Source organism: Carcharhinus amblyrhynchos, chromosome 3 (genome assembly GCF_965287045.1).
Source record: "Carcharhinus amblyrhynchos chromosome 3, sCarAmb.v2.hapA, whole genome shotgun sequence".
Taxonomy (NCBI): Eukaryota; Metazoa; Chordata; class Chondrichthyes; order Carcharhiniformes; family Carcharhinidae; genus Carcharhinus; species Carcharhinus amblyrhynchos.
In genome coordinates this window covers 74,401,638-74,427,019 of record NC_137326.1, presented here as the reverse complement: position 1 = coordinate 74,427,019, position 25,382 = coordinate 74,401,638, and the positions used below count along the sequence as shown (strand labels likewise).

Sequence of the window (25,382 nt, the reverse complement as noted above, 5' to 3'; positions counted from 1 at the left end):
AATCTTCTGTTTGAAGGGCAATTGACTTCCATTTTCTTCTTTCAGAGTTTGGATCTGATCTAAATATTGCAGAAGCTAATTTGTTTGCCCTTTAACATGATGCATTTATAGTGAGTTAAGTTTTTAGCATGAAATCGTCCACAGCCCTGTTTGAGTTGGAAAATCTGGTGGCTCCTAACTTTACTGAATATTTAATCTCATAAAGCCCAAGATAATAAAATAAAGCCATTCCCAGGAAAAGCCTTCTGTTGTTTCTTTCGCATCCTGAATAGTTTGCTCCATGTTGCCTTGTACTCAGCGGTTATTTTCCTGAGGAATGTTTGACAAAATCTCTTCAAAATCCTGAAGTTAAATCAATCATAACTCCAAATATTTGCCAGCCTAATCTCTCCCTATTAAAAATTGCAGATTATTTGTTTTCTTTGATCAGGCATTCCCATGTGAGAGTGACTGTATTTGGAATCCTCAAACAATCCCTAACCAGATGCTTATCCAATTTTAAAAATCTTAATTCGTGTACAAGCTTATTTACTTGGGACTTTAATATTCACATCTGATTTAGGGAGGGGAAATTCACCCTAATGGCACCATGTTTGAGGTTGTAAATTTTACGGTTCATGCTAAATATCTACGTTTATTTATTTCTCTCAGCATGTTTTAAAAGCATGGACCTGCCTCCTGATAATTTCTTGAAAACAAGTTCAGTCCTGTAAAAGCAAAATGTGGCAGATGCTGGAATCTGAAACAAAACTGGAAAATATCAGCAAATCTGACAGCATCTGTGGAGAGAAATTAGAATCAATATTTCGAGTATGGATGACTCTTTGTCAGAACCTCTCTGGAGAATGGTCACCCAAACTCGAAACATTCTTTCTTAGACTTTTTAAGTTTGGGATTTATCCTCGCAGCTCCATTCTGAATCCAGTCCCATGATATCCTTCTAAAGGTAAAATGCTGAAAGCACCATTCAAAGAATGTGCAAGGTTAGGTAAAATGCTCTTTCAGAGAACCAGCACAGACTCAATGGGCCTAATGGTTTCCTCCTGCACTATAAAGATTCTATAATTATGTAATTCAATACTCTGAATCTGCTCTCAACGTTGAATTACTTGTGATAGAACAGCTTATTAATTCTGTTGATGAAAATATCCCAGTACGTGATTGAGTTCTAAATTTGGTTTCAAATTTTCAGACGCACCCAAATTATTTATCTTATTATTTTTGACAACTTATTGTTTGTTCTAACAACTTTATATTTTATCACTTCTATTCTAATAGGCGGAACCTTCCCTACATTAAAATTCAATGTTCTTCCTTCAGCCCATAGGGTCAAAGATATTTGAATTCCGTTCTACTCATTACTTGAAAGATTTGCACATCTAAAGCGCTTAATTTTATAGCCCTTCCTACCTCTGATTCTGAACTGGAGCATAAAGCATGTGTATATATTTAAGGGGAACCCAAACAAGAGTAGTGTACAAACTGAAAGCCATTCCCAAACCATAAGGAGATCCACTTCACAAACCATGTAATTATTTTTTAAAATATATTTCAATAACTCCATGAAGATTCACACCTACACTTGAAGAAATCCTCAGACATTAACCATTTGGATTCATCAGAAAAAGACTGACATTTCAGCAGGTTAATTTTAGAAGCAGGGTTAATCCTGTTAGAAAATTTGAATTCTTTTTTGGCAAATTAATGACGAGTTGAAAAATCGATCACCTATTCTCTTGTTTAAGGACTTCCTTATTCATCAGATGCTGTTGCCTTTTGCACAGTGAATATCTGGGCATCCTCAGGTAAAATAATTAACCTGGGAGACAATTGTTGAGCTAATATCATTCAGAAATGAAATTGAAATAACCACCTGGCATAACTTTCCTTATTTGATCTCATCTGAATGAATTAATTAACACAACTTGTTTGCTATTCTCTTCAGCCTGAAATACCCATTTATCCTTTTTCCATTAGAACCTTAGCAATTATTTCAAGTGAACAATCTTTGTGTTACCCGTTTTTGACAGTCAATCTCTTTTCCAGGTATACCATGACAGTGAAGAAGGGCAACGTTATGTTCAGTTCTATCAGCTCTCAGACTTCCCTTATGTGTCTATACTAGATCCCCGCACTGGTAAGTGACCTTTCATTTAGAATTTCTAAAGTTTCTAGACTGAAGTCTTGCGCAGACCAGCTGGTATTCGCAGACATCTTCATCTTCTCTTCACACCAATCTGAGGTACTTACTTGCCTCAAGCAGACAACCATCATCCCGGTACCAAAGAAAAGCCAGGCAGTGAGCCTTAATGACTTCATAATGATGGATGTCAGAGCCACTTATTAAGTGCTTCGAAAAGTTAGCTGTGCCACAACTCAATTCCTGACTCCCAGAATGCCTGGGTCCACTACAGTTCACCTCATACTGCAACAGGTCCACAGCAGACACCATCTCCCTGGCCCTATGCACAACCCTGGAACACCTAAATAACAACAACACCTATAATTGGACTTTATTTAACACTATTATTTACTTAACACCGTTATTCCTACAAGACTCATCTCCAAACTTTGTGGCCAGGGGCTTGGCTCAGCTCAGCTCAGCTCCCCCCTTTGCAACTGAATCCCACCCACAACCTGCAGTCAGTAAGGATGGGCAATAACACCTCCTCCATGATCATCATTAACACCACAAGGCTGTGTCCTCAGCCTCTTACTATACTCCTTATGCACCTTTGACTGTATGGCCAAATTCCCCTCCAACTCGATTTTCAAGTTGGTTGATGATACCACCGTTTTGATCTGACCTCAGGCAATGACGAGACTTAGTACAGGAAAGAGCTAGCGAGTCTGGTGAACTGCTGTGATGACAATAATTGCTCCCTCAGTGTCAGCAAAACCAAGGAGATAGTCATCAACTTCGGGAAGTGTAGTGGAGGGCAAGTCAATGGGAACAAAATAGAAATGGTCGAAAGCTTCAAGTTTTTACGTATCCCAATCATCAACAACCTGCCCTGGTCACTCAATGCTGATGCTAAAGTTAAGAAAGCTCACCAACGTCCCTACTTTCTCAGGGGATAAGGAAATTTGATATGTCCGCTACAACTCTCTCCAACTTCTCCAGGTACACCATGGAAAGCATTCTTTTCAGCTAAATCACAGCTTGGTATGGCTGCTGCTCTGTCCAAGACTGCAGTAAACTACAATGGGTCATGAACGAAGCCCAGACGACCACTCAAACCAGTCTCCCATCTGTTGACTCTGTCTACACTTCCTGCTGCCTTGGAAAAAGAGTCAGCATAATCAAGGATCCCAAATACCCTGCACATACTCTCTTCTACCTACTTGCATTGGGAAAAAGATACAAAAGTCTGAGGCCACATACCAATCAACTCAAAAACAGCTTCTTTCCTGCTGCTATCAGACTTTTGACTGGACCTACTTCGTATTAAGTTGATCTTTTTCTACACCCTAGCTATGTCTGTAACACTACACTCTGTACGCTCTCCTTTCCTTCCCTTTGTAAAGTATACTTTGTATGGCATGCAAGAAACAATATTTTTCACTATATACCAATAGAGCTCACAATAATAAAATCAAATTAAAATAGTAGTGCTTTTTAAAGATTACCAGCCGACTGTTTACCTGGCTTTGAATGGAAGTACTTTTCTGTTTTGTACTTGTAGTATTTCAGTGGTGACTCTGCTACACAGTTTGGAATATGGAGATTTTCTGATAGAACCCATTTTAAAAGAGGATCTCATCAATAGAGCTGCTTTTAAAAATAAAGTTGATCCTATAGCATTTTCTATTGATGTGATTGAGGCACTGTTAATATTTCTTAAGCTGGGTTCATTGAATTTTGACACAATTTCACAGTCACAAATTTAAATCTGATCCTTGAGATAGGGATCATGCTTGTTATCTTCTGCTTAGATGGATCAACTTAATGGTTATGTCATTGAACTAGTAATCCAAAGACCCAACTCTTGACACGGATTCAAATCCCGTGGCATATCAATTAGTGGAATTTAACTTCAATTTTTTAAATGAAACCTGAAATTAAGAACTAATTCAATTCCCTTCACATGATATTAAGAAACAGCTGAAGGCCATGGGCCTTGACAACATTCCAACAGTAGTATCAAAGTCTTGTGCTCTCAAACTAGCTGTGCCTCTAGCCAAACTGTTCTAGTATAGATGCAGCACTCGCCTCTATCTGACAATGTGGAAAATAAGGACAAATCTAACCTGGCCAATTATCGTCCCATCAATCTACTGTCAATCATGAACAAAGTGATAGAAGGTGTCGTTGATAGAGCTATCAAGTGACCCGTGCACAGCAATGACCTGTTATTGCACAATCTGTGGACAGCATCTGCTATCAGACTTGCTGAGATTTTCTAGCTTTTTTTGTTTTTGTATCAGATTTGAGCATCTGCAATATTTTGCTTTTAATATTGGAAATATCAGGTTTGGAAGGTGATGTCAACAAGTGACTTTCTCCAAAATCTCTTATAGAAGTGGTGGAATGAGTGAATCATAAAAGCCATAAAATCCCTAAGGTGCAGAAGGAGGCCATTTGGCCCATCAAGTCTGCACCGATCACAATCCCACCCAGGTCCTATTCCTATTACCCTACATATTTACCCTACTAATTCACCTGATAATAGGGTCAATTTAGCATGGTTAATGAACCTAACCCACACATCCTTGAACAGTGGGAGGAAATTGGAGCAGCTGGAGGAAACCCACGGGGAGAATGTGCAAACTCCACACAGATGGTGATCCGAGGAATTGAACCCGGGTCCCTGGCGCTGTGAAGTAGCAGTGTTCACCACTGTGCCACTGAATGTTTAAGGCTTGAACAAATTATTGGTTAGTACCTTCCATTTATTTAATGCTCCTCTTGCACAGGAGGGCATCTGAATTATTGCATACCAATGGATTCCAAATGTGGGGAAAAGAGCAGAAAGGCTCAGTTGCGATACTGGAAATATAGTCAAAGTGGAAGGTTTTGGAAGGAATCAGGTGTGTGTGTGTGAGATATGTAGGGTCATATGATTGAAACATTTGCATCAAAAAACTGGGTAAAATAGAACTGAGCTTCTCATGCTGTGCCTTGTTTGTTTTTGAAGATTTTGGGTCATGCAGGTTCAGGAATTCTGAGTTCTATAAATGCATTTATTTAACCTATTATCAAATAAGTTACAAACATTTATTAGGAAGCAATAAAGTATCTTCCTTGGTGAGAAATGCAAACTATGACAAGTTCCCAAGAACCCAATTTGTTCAAGTGATTGGCATCACTTTTTGTTTATCAAAGAAATGTGAAGGGTGATGAATAACCAAACTATAAATTATCACAGGTCAGAACTTAAAGGAAACATTTTCAAATATTAATGGGATGTATTATTGGAAAGTGAAATATTTCTATTTCTCCACATTGCACTGGAAAGTTTTTGTTTAATATCGTCATTTAAATTCAAATATCATTTCTTGCTCACTTCCTTTCTCACTATCTGCCCACCAATTCCCCTTTTCAGGTCAGAAGCTAGTTGAGTGGCGCAACTTGGATGTGAATTCCTTTCTGGAACAGGTGACGGGGTTTTTAACAGAGCATGGTCTGTTGGATGGACTTTCCTGTAGCCCACCAAAGAAACGTCTGCGTTCAGTAAGTATGCAGAGAAGAAGATACCACCTTTTTTATGTGTTTACTGAAGGCAATGCGCCTTTATAAGTACCCTGATGTGTGCTTTGAGGGCAAGAAAACATAGTATTCGTGGAGCCTTATGTATATGGGTTGCCAGATTAACAGATATGGTGGCCAATTTAACATCAACCTGAAAGTGGAGGGAAAGGAAGCGCTTGGTGTCTGTGTTTCAGAATTTTGGGTGAATTTTTTTTTCAACAGTTTAATTGTTTGATTTGTTGTATGGTCTGCCTACATTAATTTATTGCTGATCTGTTTCGCCTGATCCATTAGGAGAGTTTAATTGATGCTAGTGAAGATAGTCAGCTAGAAGCAGCCATCAAGGCATCCCTACAAGAGACGCACTACGAGTCCTCTAGCCCAGAGAATGAGGATCAGTCAGACGAAGAGTCAGAGGCAGAAGCGTTCTCAGATAGTGAAGGGTTCATCTCAATCAATGGATCGGATGAAGAACGGGAAGAGGAAAGTAGCACAAAAAAGAAACCATCGCCCCGCAAGGATGTGAGCTGTAAACAAACACGTGTGGAATTAACTGAAAGGACTGAGACAGGGAAAGACTCTGGTTTGGAATTTTCCTACAAAGACATGTCTGAGAAAATTCAATCAGGGGGAGACGCAGCAACCTCAACAAAGCAGCAGGAAATAGACACAGCAGATTATTTTGATACCAGTGGTAAGGACTTCTTTCTGTTTCTCCTTAGATTCACATATGCGTGTATGTAGATCACTTATAAAAAAATTAAATCACACATAGACTGAGCAACAGGTGAGTTCTTGCATAGATTCCCTTCAACAATTTCATTCTTTACTTTGAAGGTGAATGATCAGCCGCATGTAAAATGGGATGCTGCGTTTTATCTGCTGTCCTCATGATCCCGTGTATGTCAAGAACTTTGATCAATTAAGTAATCTTCTACTCAAACTGTCCTATTTTGTAATATTTTGATATTGATATAAAACTGTAATATTTTTATATTGTCCAGGTTTTGGCTTTGAAGGAAAGAAACTTTTTGATCTCTGGGAAAAGCATGAATGTTGGTGCCCCTGGTGTAGCTAGAAGACATTCACGCTGCTATTTTGATTAAATTGCTAGATTTACATTATTAAAAGACAGAAAATTTAAAAACATTGTGAACTGATATTTTGATAGCAGACATCTCTCAGTGAAGCAAGCTGGAGATTTTTTAAGGTTGTCTGTGTAATCAAAGCCCCACTGCCTGGGTATACTGTATTGAGGCACTCTGGTTGTTACTGGGTTATGATCTCTGGGGGAAGGGGGTCCACCATTGCACTTTGAAGTGGACTTCCAGGATGTGTTTGTAAGGTTCCAGATTTGCACAAACGCTAGAGACTGAAATTCTAGCGATAAAGAACCAGATTCTGGATCTGTGTGTCTTGGCAACTAAGAACACTGGGGAGAGAGTTCTCAAAGCTTGGAATATTATTTGTGGTTCTGGGATCAATGATCACCAAGAATGTGGTCCACGGGTTTGAGACCTCAAAGATGGCCTTGGGATCTGCAGTTCTGATAGAAGTAATCTAAAGATGTAGATCTTGCTTGACTAAGGAATGGGTAATTTCAGGATTTCTGTGCAAGATTGGAAAGGAGGCATAAATATTTTTTTCACTGTCACTGGGTCAAAAATCTTGGAGCTTGCTTCCAAATGGCTCTGAGAGTGTTCCCACAACACATGAACTGCAGCAGTTCAAGAAGGCAGCTCACCACCACCTTCGCTAGGGGAATTGGGATATGCAATAAAAATGCTGGCTTAGCCAGCAATGCCCAAAGCCCATGAACAAATAAAAAAGCACTGATCTTTTGAGATGCTTTTTGTTTGTGGAAATATTTGTAAACTCATTAAGAAGTGACTGCACATCAACAAATCGCATACCCCGGCTTATGATTTTCAGTTCATTGAAAGCCTAGGAAACTGGGACTTGAGCTACCAAAAAAGATCCTTTCAAACTATTAGGTTTCATTTGAACCATCAGTCCCTTTCCCTGCACACATTCCAGTCTCATCCCTCCCCACTTCTTTGACCTATCCATGGCCTGTTTTACACACTGAGGTGCCACATTAATTCTTTCTGCATCATCCTCTTGCCATTTAAGTGCAAATGTTAGGCTTAAAGTTAATGGATGGAAAATCATAAATTGCGCAATTGGTTGATATTCACTCACCTAGGGTGGCATGCCACAATTGCTAGCACTGCTGTCTCATAGCCGTGAGGTGTCCTCCGGGTGCTCAAATTTTCATAAGCAAAATGAAAAAAACCCCTCAAGTTCATTGTTTTTTGAATTCCCAGGTTTTCATTTTTTAAATTGCTTAAATCAATCTTGAGCAATTTTTAAATTGTGTACAGATATATTCAACCAAAAGATTTAAAAATAATCCATTCCCTATAAGGCAGTTTTTCATTGTCTCTCATACCTATCAACAGTAAATTCACAGTAAAAGCTGCTACTGTTCATATATCTCCTGTATTGTTTACTTTGTGGAGTCCACAATAGGAAAGCATAATAAGAAATAGGGACAGATATAGACTATTTGGCCCCTTAAAATTGCTTGACCATTTAATAAGATCGTGCCTGCCTTGCTCTTGGCCTTAACTTCACTTTTCTACTTCTCCCAAATAATAACCTTTGACCCCTTTGTTTTAAAATGATGCCCAAGTTCTAGATTCCCTCAAGTGGGAACTATGTTAGTGTCTAACCTGTTAAGCCTCTTCAGAATCTTGATCACCTCTCATTCTTCTAAAATCCCAACATGCTCAGCATTGCCTCGTAAGGCAACTCCTTCATCGTAGGAATTGACATAATGAATCTTCTCTGATCTGCCTCCAATGCAGGCACGGCATGTTGTGGTAAGGTGGCACAGTGGTTAACACTGCTGCCTCACAGCGCCAGGAACCCAGGTTCGATTTCTGGGTTGGGTCACTGTGAAGTTTGCACGTTCTCCCCGTGTCTGTGTGGGTTTCCTCCAGATGCTCCGGTTTCCTCCCACAGTCCAGAGATGTGCAGGTTAGGTGAAATGACTATGCCAAATTCTCCCTCAGTGTACCCGAGCAGGCGCCGGAATGTGGTGAGTAGGGGATTTTCACAGTAACTTTTTTGCAGTGTTAATGTAAGACTACTTGTAAGAAGACAGGAGGTAGTAGTGGAAGGGCGTGTTTCTGAATGGAGGGCTGTGACAAGTGGTGTTCCTCAGGGATCAGTCCTGGGATCTTTGCTGTTGGTCATATAAATGATTTGGAGGGAAACGTGATTCGATTGATTAAGTTTGTGGACAACACAAAGGTTGGTGGATATGCGGATAGCAATGAGGACCATCAGAAGATACAGCAGGATATAGATCAGTTGGAGACTCAGGCGGAAAGATGGTAGATGGCATTCAATCCAACAATTGAGGTAATGCATTTTGGAAGGTCTAATACAGACAGGAAATATACAGTAAATGGCAGAACCCTTAAGGACATTGGTAGGCAAAGGGATCTGGGTGTACAGGTACAGAGATCACTGGAAGTGGTAATGCAGGTGGAGAAGGTAGTCAAGAAGCCATGTGGCATGCTTGCCTTCATCAGCTGGGGTATTGAGTTTAAAAATTGGCAAGTCATGTTGCAGCTTTGTAGAACCTTAGGTAAGCAGCACTTGGAATATAGTGTTCAATTCTGGTTGCTGCACTACCAGAAGGATATGGAGGCTTTGGACAGGATACAGAAAAGATTTACCAGGATGTTGCCTGGTATGGTGGGCATTAGCTATGAAGAGAGGTTGAAGAAACTTGGTTCCTCCTCAATGGAGTGATGGAGGTTGAGGGGAGACCTGAAATAAGTCTACAAGATTATGAGAGGTACAGACAGAATGGATAGTCAGAAGCTTTTTCCCAGGGTGGAAGAGTCAATTACTAAGGGGCATAGATTTAAGGTGCGAGGGACAAGGTTTAAAAGAGATGTATGAGGCAGATTTTTTACACAGTGAGTGGTGGGCGCCTAGAACTCATTGCCAGGGGAGGTAATGGAAGCGGATAGGGTAGTGACTTTTAAGGGGCGTCTTGACAAGTACATGACTGAGATGGGAATAGAGGGATATGGTGACCGGAAGGGTAGGGGGTTTTAGTTAAGTCAGTGCAGGCTTGGAGGGGGCGAAGGGCCTATGCTGTAATTTTCTTTGTTCTTTGTGACTAATAAATAAACTTTTTTTAATGCGATATCTCTCAAGTAAGATGACAGATCCATACCTATTACTCTAGGTGTGATCTCACCAATGTCCTGTATAGTTACAGCAAAACTCCTACTTTTACACTCTATACCCCTTACAATAAAGATCAATATTTAAATAAATTTATGACAAAACTGAAGTCAAAGCTCAAAGAATTCAATCATATTTTTCTTTCAAAGTCTTTGAGCGAAAGAAAAACTCAAATCCTCACAATGTAAGAACAGACTACTTCTCCAATTCCTATTCGTACAGATTGCACGTTAGGAAATTTTACAAACTGCATGTGACCCGAATACACGAGATTGAAAGCCCTATCATGATTGTTGATGTACAAATGTGCAATTGAAGCCCAGGCTTTTAAGGCTGACACTCAAATAAATTCAAATATAAAGATTTCAAATGTAAAACGTAGTAGTAAATGTAATCATTGCCGAAAAGACATTTTTTTGTCAGAATACAAGGCATCTTTCTTGCAGTCAGAATGTGTACACATTGCACCTGTTCCATCTAAACAAAGTAAGTGGCAGCCATTTGTTGGTTAGTTCCTTAGGCAATGCTTTGACTAATCAAAATTAAGCTTTTGATTTAAATTTCAAACAATGCTTGGCTGTTAACTGTCAGTTGCTATTAACTGTCAGTCATCATCAACTGGAGCATTCTCCATAGCAATGCCTGTACCAGTAAGAGTCCAATAAATGCTCTACATACAGTATAAATTGTTGTTCCTTTTAGATTTGGTGTTCTTGCAAATTGTCCTGATGAGTGTAAGATGAAAAGCTTTGATAAAAATGTTTCTTTTTCAGCAATACTTGAGTTCTGTTCTACCATATGACCAAGTATGATTATTTTGTTGTGAAATTTGTATTGCTTTGAAATTATTTTGTTTAAAATTTTATTTTGGACAATTACTGAAGGAACCAAAATGGACGAAATTTTTTCAGAAAGCATTTTGTGATGCATGGGGAAATTATCAGTTAATAGCCGGACCTTTAATTGAACAGCATATTAATACAACAGGAAGTAAGATTGAACAGGAAATGTACATGGACATCTGACCATGTCTGGAAAAATTCAAATACTTCTTGAAATGAAGCTAATAGAAATTTATACAAAAGTATACACTGCTGATTGAGAAATAGTTAATCCAGAGCACAGTTCCTTCTACTTTGGCGACTATAGCACAGAAACAGAAAATAGGTGCAGGAGTAGGCCATTCAGCCCTTCAGGCCTGCTCCACCATTCAAAATGATCATGGTTGATTGTGCACTTTCAGTTTCCCACTCCCACTTTCTTGCCATACCTTTTGATCCCTTTAGCCACAAGGCACACATCCAGCTCTCTCTACCAAACTGGCCTCAATGGCTTTCTGTGGTAGAGAATTCCACAGGCTCACGACTGAGTGGAGAAATTTTACCTCATCTCAGTCCTGAATGGCTTACTCCTTATTCTTAGTTAAAAGTCCAAGTTCAGAATTGCTGCCGAAAAACACTTCTTCACAAACAATGATTCAATGTTGAAATGGTCCCTTGGGTAATAATGAACGTAAGAAATGAGCAGCATAGGAGAGGAGGCCATAAGTCGCCAAGTGACAGTGAGTTGAACGGCCTCTCGTGCGGACTGTTTGTGTTGACTGACGGCAGGTTAACCACCAGATCTTCTTGGTGCATGTGCCAGAAATGGCTGAAATAATGGCGAAAAAGGGGAAGAAAACAGCAAGAGGAATGCCTACTTCTGTACGCCATCATCAACACTGCAGGTGTCTTTACTTCTCCGTTTCTCCAAACGTTAATGAAGTGTGTGGGATCAGGACAGGTTGAGATATTGTCCTTTTCAACAGCAAGCAAAACTCTAGTCCTGTCTTAAAAACAGCAAATGTGATTAGACACAGTGAATTGATTTTGATATGAAAATGAAATCAATATTTGAAAGATATTTAAATGAATTAAAAATGGCAAACTGAGTGTGATATATTTTTTCTTCTTTCACAGAATGAGAGTATCACTGGCTAAGCCAGTGTTTGTTGCCCATCCTTAATTGCCCTTGTGAGGTTGGTAGTGAGTCTCTGTCTTGAACCACTGCAATGTTTTGTGGTGTAGTTGCACTCGTGCTGTTAGGAAGATTTTAAGAAATGCCATTTTCATAAAGGCAGTATTTAGCCATGTTGACTAAATATGCCAAGAGTTATGCTATTGCACATCTTGCTGTATTTCTTGACTTTCATGAATTACCTGTAAGTAAATAAGAACATAAGAACATAAGAAATAGGAGCAGGAGTAGGCCATCTAGCCCCTCGAACCTGCCCCGCCATTCAGTAAGATCATGACTGATCTGAAGTGGCTCAGTTCCACTTTCCCGCTTTCTCCCCATAACCCTTAATCCCCTTGCCTACCAAAAACCTATCTACCCGCGTCTTAAATATAGTTAGCGAGGTAGCCTCCACTTCAACGGGCAGAGAATTCCAGAGATTCACCACCCTTTGAAGAAGTTCCTCCTCAACTCCGTTCTAAACTGCCCCCCCCCCCCTTTATCTTGAGGCTGTGCTCTCTAGTCCTGCTGTCCTTTCTGAGCGGGAAGAACCTCTCCACCTCTACCCTATCCATCCCCTTCATCATCTTATACGTCTCAATAAGATTCCCCCTCATCCTCTAAACTCCAACGAGTACAAACCCAGTCTATTCAGCCTCTCTTCATAGTTCAACCCCCTCAACTCCGGTATCAGCCTAGTGAACCTCCTCTGCACTCCTTCCAAGGCCAAAATATCCTTGCGCAAGTGCGGCGACCAAAACTGCACACAGTACTCCAGCTGCGACCTCACCAGTGCCCTGTACAGTTGCAAATCTGACAAAGCAGTTTAGGAAATACCACGTGTCTGTTTGAGGTATTTTCTGCCTTTTGGTAGGGTTGATCCTCGAGGGGTTGATGGGGACATTCTTCTAGACAGGTGATTCCTACTGTGATCGCCATAGGATGTTTTGAAACAGTGCTATCTGAGAAAAGTATTTGATATTCTTGCAATTGTTTGCCATAATAAAGTTAGCTGAAGGTGACCTGAGCAACTCATTTCACTGGTGTTTAGTCTCAGTGTAACAGATCACACTTCCTTATCACCATTTACAGTTTGTGACTCTCAAAACTGAGATGTTATGATGTGGAGATGTATGCATTAGACTGGGGTGGGCACAGTAAGAAGTCTTACAACACCAGGTTAAAGTCCAACTGGTTTATTTGGAATTACGAGCTTTCGGAGGGCTGCTCCTTCATCAAAACTGAGATGATCAGAGATCTCTCACACTGAAAATCATCATGTCTTTTTCTGTATGAAGCAGGAGAGAGCTCTATAATTCAGTCAGTCATTATAACCGTTTTAATTAGTAACTGTCCAAATATTATCTGGATTAGATCCCCCTGTCTTAATCTAAGAAGTCTTGCTCCTTCAGTAAACAAGCTCTAACAGGCTAATGGCAACCATGATTTCCACTGGATTGGTCCATGATTATGTTTGGTGAAGTACTGCAGTGGTGTGCCATTGCTTTCTGCAGTATGGCTGATCAGGAATCTCTTCTGGTCTTTACCATCTGCCATCAAGTTGTATTGGAAGGATTTCCAGATTGATAATCAACCTGTGTGACCACATTATGAATGCACTATCTGTGGTCAATTCCTGGAGTGATCCTTAAACCCAGAGCTTCTATGCCAGATGTACGGAACTTAACCACTGCACTACAAAATCTCAGACTAGCATCAGTGGTTCATATTTTTGTCAATAGTATGACTTTGGATTTCTTTTTCTCTGGTGCATTTCAGCTAATGTGAGGGAGTTCTTTAGTCAGGAGTCATCCCAAGATTGCAAATTCTTTCATCTAGGTGATGAGAATTACATTTGAACAGGACTTTGATCATTCTATCTTTGCGGCCTACTTCATTTCAGGTGACACAGATCTGTCTCAATGGGGGGCTTGTTTGCCAAGCTCTCTCAATAGATGAATAGCTTGAATAGGATTTCTAAAGGATCTATCCTGGTTCTATTGAAGGTTTATATCATTGACTATTCTGTATCCAGAAGCTGCCAGTGATTGAGTGATGATATACTTTTTAGTTTGGCAATTCCCTTCTAATGTTTTGATTATAAGGGCAGAGTTAGCAAAGAATTTTGAGTTGTTATTCTCCTGTAAAGCTTCTGATCAATAGATACCTGATCCAAACAAACTAACACTGTAAAATAATTATTGATTTTTTTATTGTTTTTTAAAAGCAAACAATTGTCATATGTTATAGCTTAGATAAAATCTGTTTGTTGCCCCAAAACTGTATTTGTGGTTATATTAATATTTAATATCAGAGAGTGTATTGCATATCTGTCATCCCAAAGTATTTAAGGAAGTGACCTTAGAAATAATGGATGCATTGGTTGTCATCTTCCAAGATTCTACAGACTGTGGAACAGTTCCTACAGATTGGAGGGTAGCTAATGTAACATCACTATTTAAAAAGGGACATTGATAGTAAACCAGGATTATAAACCAGATAGCCTGACGTTGGTAGTGGGGAAAATTTTTAGAGTCCATTATCAAAGATTTTATACCAGAGCACTTGGAAAATGATGATACAGTCAGACAGAGTCAGCACAGATCTACAAAAGGAAGATTTTGCTTGAGAAATCTCCTAGAACTTCTTGAGGATATAACTAATAAAGCTGGTGAAAGGAAGCTAGTGGATATGGTTTATGTGGACTTTCAGAAGGCTTTTGACAAAATTAAAGTGCATGGGATAGAGGTTAGTGTATTAAGAGGTACAGAAAAGTGTCTGGCAGACAGGATACAAAGAGTAAATGGATTTTTTTCTGAATGGCAGGCAGTGACTAGTGGGGTACTACAGGGATCAGTATTAGGATGCCAGCTATTCACAATGTATATTAATGATTTAGGTGAGGAAGCTAAATGTAATATCTCCAAATTTGCAGATAACACCAAGCTGGATGGGAGGGTGAACTGTGAGGAGGATGAAAGATACCTCAGCGTGACGTAGACGAGCTGAGTGAGTGGGCAAATGTAAGGCAGATGCAATATTAGGTGGACAAATGTGGGTTATCCACTTGGTAGCAAAAACAGGAAGGCAGGTAATTATCTGAATGACTATAGATTAGGAGAGGGGGAAATGCAATGTGACCTGGGTGTCCTTGTACACCTGTCACTGAAGAAAAGAATACAGGTGCAGCAGGCTGTAAAGAAGGCAAATGATATGTTGGCCTTCATAGCGAGAGGATTTGAGTACAGGAACAGGGATGTTTTGCTGCAATTATACAGGGCCTTGGTGAGGCCACACCTGGGATATTGTGTCCAGTTTTGGTCTGTGGAAGGATATTCTTGCTATAGAGGGAATGCAGCGAAGGTTTACCAGACTGATTGCTGGAACGGTGAGACTGACATACGAGGATAGATTCAATCGGTTAGGATTATATTTGCTAAAGTTCAGAAGAATGAGGGAGGATCTCATAGACACATGTAAACTCCCAGCAGGACTTGACAGGCTAGATCCAGGAAGGATGTTCCCGATAGTGGGGGTGTCCAGAACCAGGGGTCATGGTCTTAAGGATGTGAAGTAAACCTTTTCAGATTGAGATAAGGAGAATTTCTTCAGTGAGTGGTAAGCCTGTGGAATTTGCTACCACAAAAACAGTTGAGACAAAACATTTGTGTTTTCAAGAAGGAGTTGGATATAGCTTTTGGGATGGAGGAGCTCAAAGAATATAACGGAAAGGCGTTATCAGGTTATTGAGTGGGATAATTAGCCGTGATCATAATGAATGGTGGCGGTTCAGGCTTGAAGAGCCAAATAGTCTATCCCTGCTCCTATTTTCTATATTTCTGTATGCCTCTGGAGTATTGGGAGCTTTAGGCTTGTATATGAAAATGGGGTGGTATGAGGGATGGAAAAAGTCTGCAGTGAACTTGAATCACAAAGTCAATGGCTCTTTCCTGTGTGCTCCACATAAATAGGTGGTGATCAGTTGAGCTGCTTTGACAGCTGTAAACCTTTAGACATATTTCTTGGAGTTCTTGCTTTCTACTTTAATCAGACAATGATTATTGTTCACGGTGGAAGTTAAATAATCTGAGTATTTGGAAATGTTGAAATGTTCTTTTGTAATAATAAAGGATTAAGCAATCCTGAATAATTTCCAGTGGCCGTTGTGTGATTCTGAATTTCTGGTTGGCAAGCTCACAAATAAGGTGCCACTTTTAACCTTCTGTTCCCAGATCCTCCATGTTGTACCAAGCTGGCCAAGAGATGCATCCACAACATTGTCTGCTTTGGACTGCAAAATGATTGTTTTGTCTTGTTTCCTCTTCCACATCCTCAGGAAAAGCCTCAAAGCAATCCAAGCCAATGAATTGGTGATAGTTTAGCTACTGTTTCATGGAAAATGTAGCAGCTGATTTGCACACAACAGGCTGCTATAAATGGCAGTGAGATATTGACCTATTAATCAATTTGAATGGTATTGGCTAAGTCTTTGGTAGACCTCTTGTGCTTCTCTTTGAATAGAGCCTGAGATGCTTACGTCCATAATAACGCAGATAAGTTTTGGGTTCATCTGAAAATTGACACCATTCACAACTACACTCAGCCCTCATTTGTGAGTCTCTCGGTTTCGGAACTAAAATGTTTGTAATTCACGTGGATTTATATATGCAAATATATAAAGTCTGAATAAAAGCTAACCTTGTACTAAACCTTAACTGGACAGCTCTTGGGATATCATGTAAAGTTCTGGTTGTCATGTTATGTAAAGGATATGGAGGCCTGGAGAGTGCAATAAAGATGTATGAGAATATGAACATTCAAGTGATGATGTTTGGTCCATTCAGCTGGTCCCACTACAGACAGTCCTTATCCTGTCCAAAACTAGGTGATCTCCTGGGGGAGGCAAAGAAGTAAATAATAACCCAAGCCAATTTAGGGTAAAATCTAGATAATTCCTCTGTCTTTTCTGGGTGCTTGGAATTAGTCCAGGCTTCAGCCCTGAAATCCCTTTTGTAAGACATGTTTCTGCGCCAACTAGAAACAGGCACAGCTCTTGTTTGAAAGAATTCAGGGAACATGCATGAGCAGAAGAACCATTTCCTGACATCAAATCTAGATCTTATGCAACTGAAATTTAGGATACCTGGTCCCCTCTCATATATTTAATTTGACCCAATTGTCAATTCTAACACAACCTATTCCCTTAATCATAAATTTCGATCAGATCATCCCTAAAATATACACTTGTTGGTGTTCCAACCCTTAGCTTATCTTGATGACTTAGTTGCATTGGATTAGACGTTAGACTAATGCAAAGTCTCAATGTCAGCCATCAAGAGTTGAAAGTTGTGAAGAGACCAAAACTGGACACACTTCCAAGTGAGGCATGACTACAGTTTTACATAAGGATGTATATTTGTCTTATATTCAATTATCACAATGTATTCCAACACACGCATTTGCTTTAGTTATCATTTCACAGTCCATTCACTACCTTTTACAGTTTTATGTTCTTCACCTTCTTTAATGCTTTTCCATGAAGAGTGTTTGCAAATTGAACTATCAGCCTGTCCACATGCATAACACAACACTTATCAAAGTTGTGCTGTTATGAACCTAATTTCCCAACACATTAAGATCTGCCTAAATCTGTTGAGCATTGTTAATAGTTCCAACACACTCATAGGTTTTCGTACCATTTGCAAACTCCAAACACGTTTTGTCCAGATGGTTATAGAAGCAAAGAGCAATAATTCCAACACCAGTCCCGTCAGAACACCACTGACAGCAGGTCTCCTACTGGGTCCGACTCCATCTGTAATTACTTACCAGAACTGCAAGGTTTCCACTATCAGGAAAGAATGAACAGCTTTGGCTTTCTTCAATCCAGGAAAGTGAAGGCTGAGAGGGTGACCTACATGTAAAATTATGAAAAGTTTTGATAGAAGGGGAAAACACATTCCCCCTTCCACGTGTTGGGGGGAAGGAGCAAAATGGGGCCACAACTATAGGATAGTTATACAAAAGTCAAACAGGGAATTGAAGAGAAACCTCTTCTCTGCTGTTTCACCTGCATAATGTAGAGAAGGTGGAAGTTGCAATTACTGCGGTGAATGATAGATGAATTTAAGAGTTAAGCAATTGAGGGAGAATAGAATAGAGCATTATGCTGGTGGAGTTAGGTGAAGAAGAATAGGAAGAAACTCAAGTGGGGTGTAGAAGTTGGCACGGGCAGTTTGGGTCAATTTGTGTTTTGTATGTCTTATCACTTCAGTAATTATCACTGGTTCTAGGAAGATTACAGTCCTCTTGTTGAAATGAGACAAAATTTATTTACAAACATCAGCTGAAAGAGCTAAAATCTCGTTAACTAGATGCTTGAAATGCTGACCCTGTCTTGATTTTTAGGATAGGTTATAGAATCATAGAATATTTTAGCAAAGAAGGAAACCATTCAGCCCATCATGGTGGAACCAGTTCTTTAAAAGAACACTCCAAGAAAAGGGAATCAACTTGTATGTGGCTCATATTGGATGTGGATTTATATAGCATATCTAGTGCTTCGCTTTTGAGAAAAGTACATTGGTACTGAGGAGGGTTGGTCATGTTTGTGATCATGTATACCAGTTGTAGGATTGTTCCTTGCTGCTAATTTGGACATCCGTGTGGCATATGATGATTCCTACTTAAACAATGACAAAGAAAGTAAGTAATCAGTATCAGTTCTTTATTCCCAGATGGATAAAAATGTTGACAAAAAATACCTGGAACAACCAGACTAATGCTCCAGTTAAACAGTATTAACTAGACTGGTGCTGGCCCCAGAATGCTAGCATGTTGATTCTAATTGTGATGAACCTATAACAACACTATCTCACACTAATTCGCCTTTCTGGCAGCGGAGTTGAACTTCTACTGATTTCTCAGCAGTTTCAGCTGCATGCAAGATTTGAAATGTTGCTTTTCTTGACATCTGCAGTGTGATAAAGAATACATTTGGATTTGAAAGGAGGGCTGGATCAGTAGTTCTCTGTTGACTGTCAGGTTTCCCCTTATGTTGCACCCTGTTCCCTGAGCATTCTTCGAACATGCAGGAGGAAGCGGGTAGTAAAATTTATTGCTGGCTACATGAATCATACACAAATGAGCTGGCACTGCACTGACTAACATGGATAATGAATATAATGTCATTTTTGTGTTGTCATCATAAAACAGGACCAAAGGCAAGTCTGATGCTGCGATATCCGAATGGACAAAGGGAACAGATTGCACTCCCAGCTCAAGCAAAACTACTGGTTAGTAATTATTTCCTACTTCCTAGAGTTTAAGGGAAGTAGGAGAATGGAGTAGAATACTTATACTAGCTTAATCAGAAAACATTTTAGGCACTTGACCAACTATTCTGATCTACTACAGCCATAGATCCTTACTGTGATGAATGGGAGAGGTGCAGACTCAGATAGTTTGGTGGAAGTGTGATGGTTTGGTCATAAGCCCATCTCATCATCCGTATTACATGAATAAAATGAAGCATCTTGTGTAGGTGAGCTACAACCTCTTCTATTTGGTTCTATCTGCTTCTTGGGGGGGCGGAGGGTGGAGGGGGAGGGTGGGAGATGGTGGTGGTGGGGACACCAGAATGGTGAGTGTGATGAAATGTTCATACCATGTTCCACTTGATGTGTGGAACAACACCCAGCTGGACATTTATTAATAAATCTGGTTGTGCCTCTGAAGAGTTCTTTCAGTTGCACAGTACTAAAGTCTGTCTTCAACAGTTTCAGACCCTAACTCTTCCCTCATGTTGTTTTCTCTTTTTCTTGCTGATTTTTGTTTTACAACTTTTCTCTAGTTGTTCTTTTCAGCTAGCAGCTATTCACCATTCTGCCATTGAATCTTGTGTAGGTACACCTTTTATCTCTTTACTTATCCCATTACCACTTTCTTTGGCTTTACAGTACCAGTCTTTTTGTCATTGATTCTCTGCCTTCTGCCCTGTCTCAGATCCTTTCTTTTAGTTGTGGGGTGTTGGTTACAGATCAGTATATCTTTAAAGAGGTCTCTGTAATCCTCTGTAGGTTTGCTCTAACTCTTATTAACTATGTGCTGTAAACGGTACAGGCCAGGAGTTGTCTCTATGCTTGGATCTACACATGGCTGTGTTTCATACTGACATCTAGGTCATGTGCCTTAGGTCCCTGGGCAGTATTGTACTCATTCCAACATCTGGTCCTACATGTTTCAGACCGTTATACTACATCTTTTAATTCTTTTCCTTACTCTTTCCCTCATTTTCACTTCCCAGTGCTGATAAACGACCATTGACTTGAAACACCTGGTTTATCTCTCCACATATACTGCCTGACTTGCTGAGTATTCCAGCATTTTGTATTTTTTACTTCAGATTTCTAGTCCCCACAGTATTTTGCATTTGTTTGAGTAGTTACAGTCTAATAATACAGTCTAGGGTGGCACGGTGACAGTGGTTAGCACTGCTACCTCACAGTGCCAGAGACCCCGGGTTGATTGCCGACTTGGGTCATTGTTTGTATGGAATCTGTACGTTCTCCTATGGAATCTGTACGTTCTCCCTGTGTTTACATGGGTTTCCTCCAAATGTTCCAGTTTCCTTGCACTTTCCAAAAGACGTGCTGGTTAGGTGCATTGGCCATCCTAAATTCCCCCTCACTGAACTTGAACGTGCACCACAATGTGATGACAAGGGGATTTTCACAGTAACTTCATTGCAGTGTTAACATAAGCCGACTTGTGACATTAGTACACTTTAAAAAAAACTTGAGAACTTCGCTGAATGGCCATTGCACAAAAAGGAGAATTGGGGGAGGATAATAAATGCCCCTCTTGCCAGTGATGCCCATATCCTGTGAATGACTGAAAAAAGAATGCTGGCAAATCACTGGAGCGCAGTGACTAAAGTGGAGATTTTCAGAGAGTGTGGTATCAGCATATTTAATATCTTCAGTACCCTTACTGCAGAAAGACCTGTTTGTTTACAAGACTATTGTATATACTGATTGTACACTTTTCTATTTTATATGTAAATGTACCCACAATTTATTGGAAGAAGGCAGTCTTAACATTCCCATAACATTGGATAGGAGCTGTTTTATACTCCTGGCAGATGATCTATTGGATTGGATTGGCTTGCTCAGATTCATTCAATTCGTATAGGCCTTCTTCAGCCAACAAAGAGAAATAACTATGCCCCAACACACACTGTAGAAAAGATCAGCAAACACTTGGCTGTTTTGTACGATTCATTTTATTTGGCGATTGAAGATTTGAAGAAGCTTGAAAATTAAACATTGTTGGAATTATTAATTGTATGTAGTCCAGTCTCTGCAAAGACCCCTCACACTTATCCATATTGTTGATTTGATGCAATCGTCGTTTTATATTTTACATGTGCAGTAATTCTTTATATTAATCTGAACTGGATTCTTTGGACCAGGGTCTTGTAAACAGCAAGAGTTGAGGAGGGACAGACAGTCATATATTAAATATTAAAAGATGATTGTGTGTTTGCCACCACCACTCCTCACCCAATCCATTTAGGCAGTAGTCCAATCACTTGTATGCAATGGTCGAATTTCTTTTGAACAATGAGAAAGCCCATACTGATGGGAAGTGATCTAATACATTGTAACTTCATTTCACATGTGTCCTGTGCAAAATTCGTACCCTCCTGACTGACTCATTTTGTTTGAAGTGAATAAAGTGTTTTGCGTTCCTCTCTGACATAACCTTTAAGTTTAATCATTCCAATCATTGAAAGTCTGATTTGGGCTGACCTTAAAAGTGATACCAGTTCATTCCATTTGAAAGATAACCTTGAGTCACTCGTGAAGAGTACTATATCAAAAGTAAGGTGGTCAATCCTGTAGTGCTATGCTAGCGTCACTCTCGATTGTTCTTTGTGTTCTGTGATGAAAGTTACGTAGCGGCCATGTTGTTCACTACACCGTTTATATAGCCTTGTATATATTTTTGGATGGCCATTGAGTTACTGGACAGCAGGCACTAATGCAGTCCCTCCACTGGGTTGTCTGCTGAAGCATGGTGAGAAAGGAAGTATGCTAGATATCCTTTTGGAGTGACATCAGGTTCATCATGAAGTAGAGTTCGAGATTATGAATGAGGTTTGTAGAGGCTCATTGTAGAGCCACATTGTGAAGACTGCTGCAAGGTTATCTCCTGAAGCTCTGTGTAATCATTTTTCCTTTTCTCTCCACCCCCAGGCACTGGTAAATCACATCCAGTCGAAGGGATATCCAAATGAGCGGTTTGAGCTGGTTACCAACTTCCCACGCAGAAAGCTTTCCCACTTGGACTATGAAATTACACTGCAGGAAGCTGGGCTGTGCCCTCAGGAAACTGTCTTTGTTCAGGAGAGGAATTAACTTGGGGAGTGCAAAAAGATTTTATACAAATATTTGGAAGACCTGGCCTGTTGGAAATGGTGATAACCTGGCTTCAGCCTGAACAACGGAAAATACATGTCTTCACTTTTTACTGGACCTATTGAGGCCATTGACCTGTGAAGAGATTTTGAGATCTACACTCATTTCTTAATACTTTTTGATTCCCAAACGAAGAACCCTTTTTATTGGACCAGAGAACACCGAATGTGATTCTTTTGTTAATAAATACCCAACATTCTATGCTTGAGCTGTTACTTTTGACTGTGTCAAGCAATATTACTGTTTATTTTCTACAACATCTGGTCTTGGCAATGCTATTGAGTTGTTGTAACCAAAATTCACAGGAGTACTATTTTTGAATACCAGGAGGAAGCATTCCCCCACCAAGGCCAGACGACACCAAATGCTGGGGAAAGAGGAATGGGATAAAACCAACTGTCGTCTGAAAAGATTTGACTTTGTCTCTTGGTAGTGTTACTTATTTAGGCTGTAAGTACGTGGTAGGAATTTGCTGTTGTTCACTATGATGTATCTTCAATTGCCCTAATGCCACCAGACAACCCAAATGACAGGCCTGTGTTTGAAATTCATGAGCCGTATTAGAGGCAGGAAGGTTTGAAACATTGTCCAACATTCACCTGGTGGATCTAATATCGGAGGCGAGAAACCTTTGATTGGCCTTCACTCTGCTCTCTAAGGCACAGGAGTTACTGTGGAATAATTGCTTTAATATTTGAAGCAGTGAGACATTCCGAGAAGGTCAACCTAGTTCCTGAAGAAATTCTTTAGGCAACCCCAAGACAAATCAGGCTACTTGGCAGAAGGGATGAGTCCTTGTCCATAATCCATGGAATCCCTACCATTCAGCTAAAGGGAGTGATGTGTTTTAAGTTCGTTGACAGCAAGATTAGTTCTGAAGGATACTACGCAGCTGCATAACTCCTTGCAGTGTTGAGAACTAAGTGACACTGGGTATAAGTACATCAATTTCAAGGAATTCTACACAGTTCCTGAATTTCTCTTAGATCATGCTCATTGCTCTTTTTTGTGTGTGATGGTAAAAGCTTGAGAAATTGTCTGAGGAATCCCAGGATATAGAGCTCCAAACAGTAAGACCAGATGGGATTTATTTGTATCAAAGATCCTTTGTGGTTATCTCAGTGAGATCCTAGACAGGAGCCCCCACAGTAAGAGCAGTTTGGGATCCATTTGAGCCTCTGACCGTCACAATGGCGGGGGTGAAGGAAGGTGAGGGCAGAGGTTGATGGTTGAAGCACAGTACCTGGGTTTAGAAGCCCCAGCAGTAAAGAACATGGAGGAATTTTCCACCACAAAGCAGGAGGGGTGTAAAGTAGAATGTACCACATTGGGAGTAATTGACATGGGTGTGTCCTGCAGGGAATTTTCAGTCTTTCACAACTCTGCTCACTCTTCCTCGCTAGTGCCAGAGTGCCTGATAGAGGGGAGGGATTTGACATACAGTTCACAGTCAAGGCCCTGGGTGTTGGTGTGAGCTTTGTCCGTTCATAGTAAGAGTATAAATTACAGTGGGAAAACTGTGTGGGTCTGAGTGGAGTGGGGTTGGAGAGGGGGGATTAGGATGTTGGGTGGGGGGTGTAGGTGGAGAGGAATGGATTGGGTTTGGAACAGCTACTATATTAATGTATACTTTTTGGAGAGGGGAATTGACCAAACACATCTGAGCAAACTGTTGTGAGGAAAGATAACGTTCGGAATATGTTGTCTGAGGGAAGGCAGATAACGATGGGAAACAGTATGAAAATATTAGTCCAGTAACAGTAAACGAGTCACATGCCTGAGGAATGGCATGTAAGTCTTTAGCAGGGGAAAAGAACACTGCCATGTCGAATAAGGTGTGATGAGCAGCATTTCATAGCAGCATTGTTTTCCAATGTTGGCTCAGTGAGGGTTTTTCATAGCCCTGTGGTTTATGTTGGTGTGTGTACTGTAATTATGTTCCACACTGGACAAAGGCAGTTGTGCATTGTGCTGACAGTGACCAACATTAAAGGAGGCTCAAATCCATGAAAATGAATAACTACAAATTGAAGAAAAATAGCCACTTGTCCACAGATGGAGAATGGAGATACTTAAAATAGATAAGAAAACATGTTTGGTGATATTGTGACTGCGCAAGGGAGCAGAGATTGCAAGTTAAGCAAACTATTCCATTTTTCATTCTGGCCACTTATTTACAGGACAACACTGCCTTCTTGCATTTGAGCTATAACTATATCAAATTGACAGGTATAACCCTGCCCATAATCCCCATCTTGTAACTGTCTTACGAAACCAGTGTTACGTTAAAGGATGCAGATTACTGCTGTAAAATACTGCACCTTCCCAGATCTTGGACTCAATTCTTCAACCAAATTCTACAAAATATAAAATCATGTCTTGTAATGTCATTACTTATTGGTTTTATACTGCTTCAGTTATTGTTCAATGTTTTTGAAGTGTGAAGTTGTGCCCCTCGATAGGTTCGGCAGGCTAGCTGGGTATGATCCTGAGATCAAACAATTCCCCACAAATCTGACCAAGTAAATCAGTAAACTGCTGAGTAATTTGAAGAGAACATTGCAGGATTGCATCAACCAGTGTCACATTTTGTAACCTCAATCAATAAAATTTATAGTTTGCTTTTTAACAGGAGCTTCTTAAGATGTACTTTTTAAGCTGTACTTTTAGTGAGCATTCTGTTGAAGAATAGAAGGAATAGGCTGAAGTTGTGTAATCTTTTAGCAATTTAAAGGATATATATTTTCAAAAAACTGATTTTATTGAAGAGCATAAAAATTTGGGGTGGAAAAAAATCATTGGATTTTTTTTTACATTAAGTATGATAGAACAATATCCAGCTGTAAATCATAATCATAAGAACTAGGACCTGGAGGAGGCAAAATAGGCCTTTGAACATAAGAATTAGGAGCAGGAGTGGGTCATCTGGCTTCTCGAGCCTGCTC

General features: G+C 40.0%; 1 protein-coding gene across 3 annotated transcripts in view; it reads left to right on the top strand.

The window, feature by feature from the left end:
• ubxn7 (UBX domain protein 7) overlaps nucleotides 1-25,066 on the top strand; it is an 81,294-nt gene extending 56,228 nt beyond the window's left edge. For 2 of the 3 annotated variants that reach the window (XM_080185300.1, XM_080185298.1), the window contains exons 7-11: nucleotides 2,047-2,137; nucleotides 5,547-5,674; nucleotides 5,987-6,386; nucleotides 19,172-19,251; nucleotides 22,216-25,066. In XM_080185300.1, coding sequence (XP_080041426.1) covers nucleotides 2,047-2,137; nucleotides 5,547-5,674; nucleotides 5,987-6,386; nucleotides 19,172-19,251; nucleotides 22,216-22,377 — 861 coding nt within the window. In that variant the 3' untranslated portion in view covers nucleotides 22,378-25,066. Of the gene's footprint in view, nucleotides 1-2,046; nucleotides 2,138-5,546; nucleotides 5,675-5,986; nucleotides 6,387-19,171; nucleotides 19,252-19,372; nucleotides 19,500-22,215 lie in introns of all 3 variants that reach the window. The other variant, XR_013886307.1, reaches the window with a different exon arrangement.
• The last annotated feature ends 316 nt before the right edge of the window (nucleotides 25,067-25,382 follow it).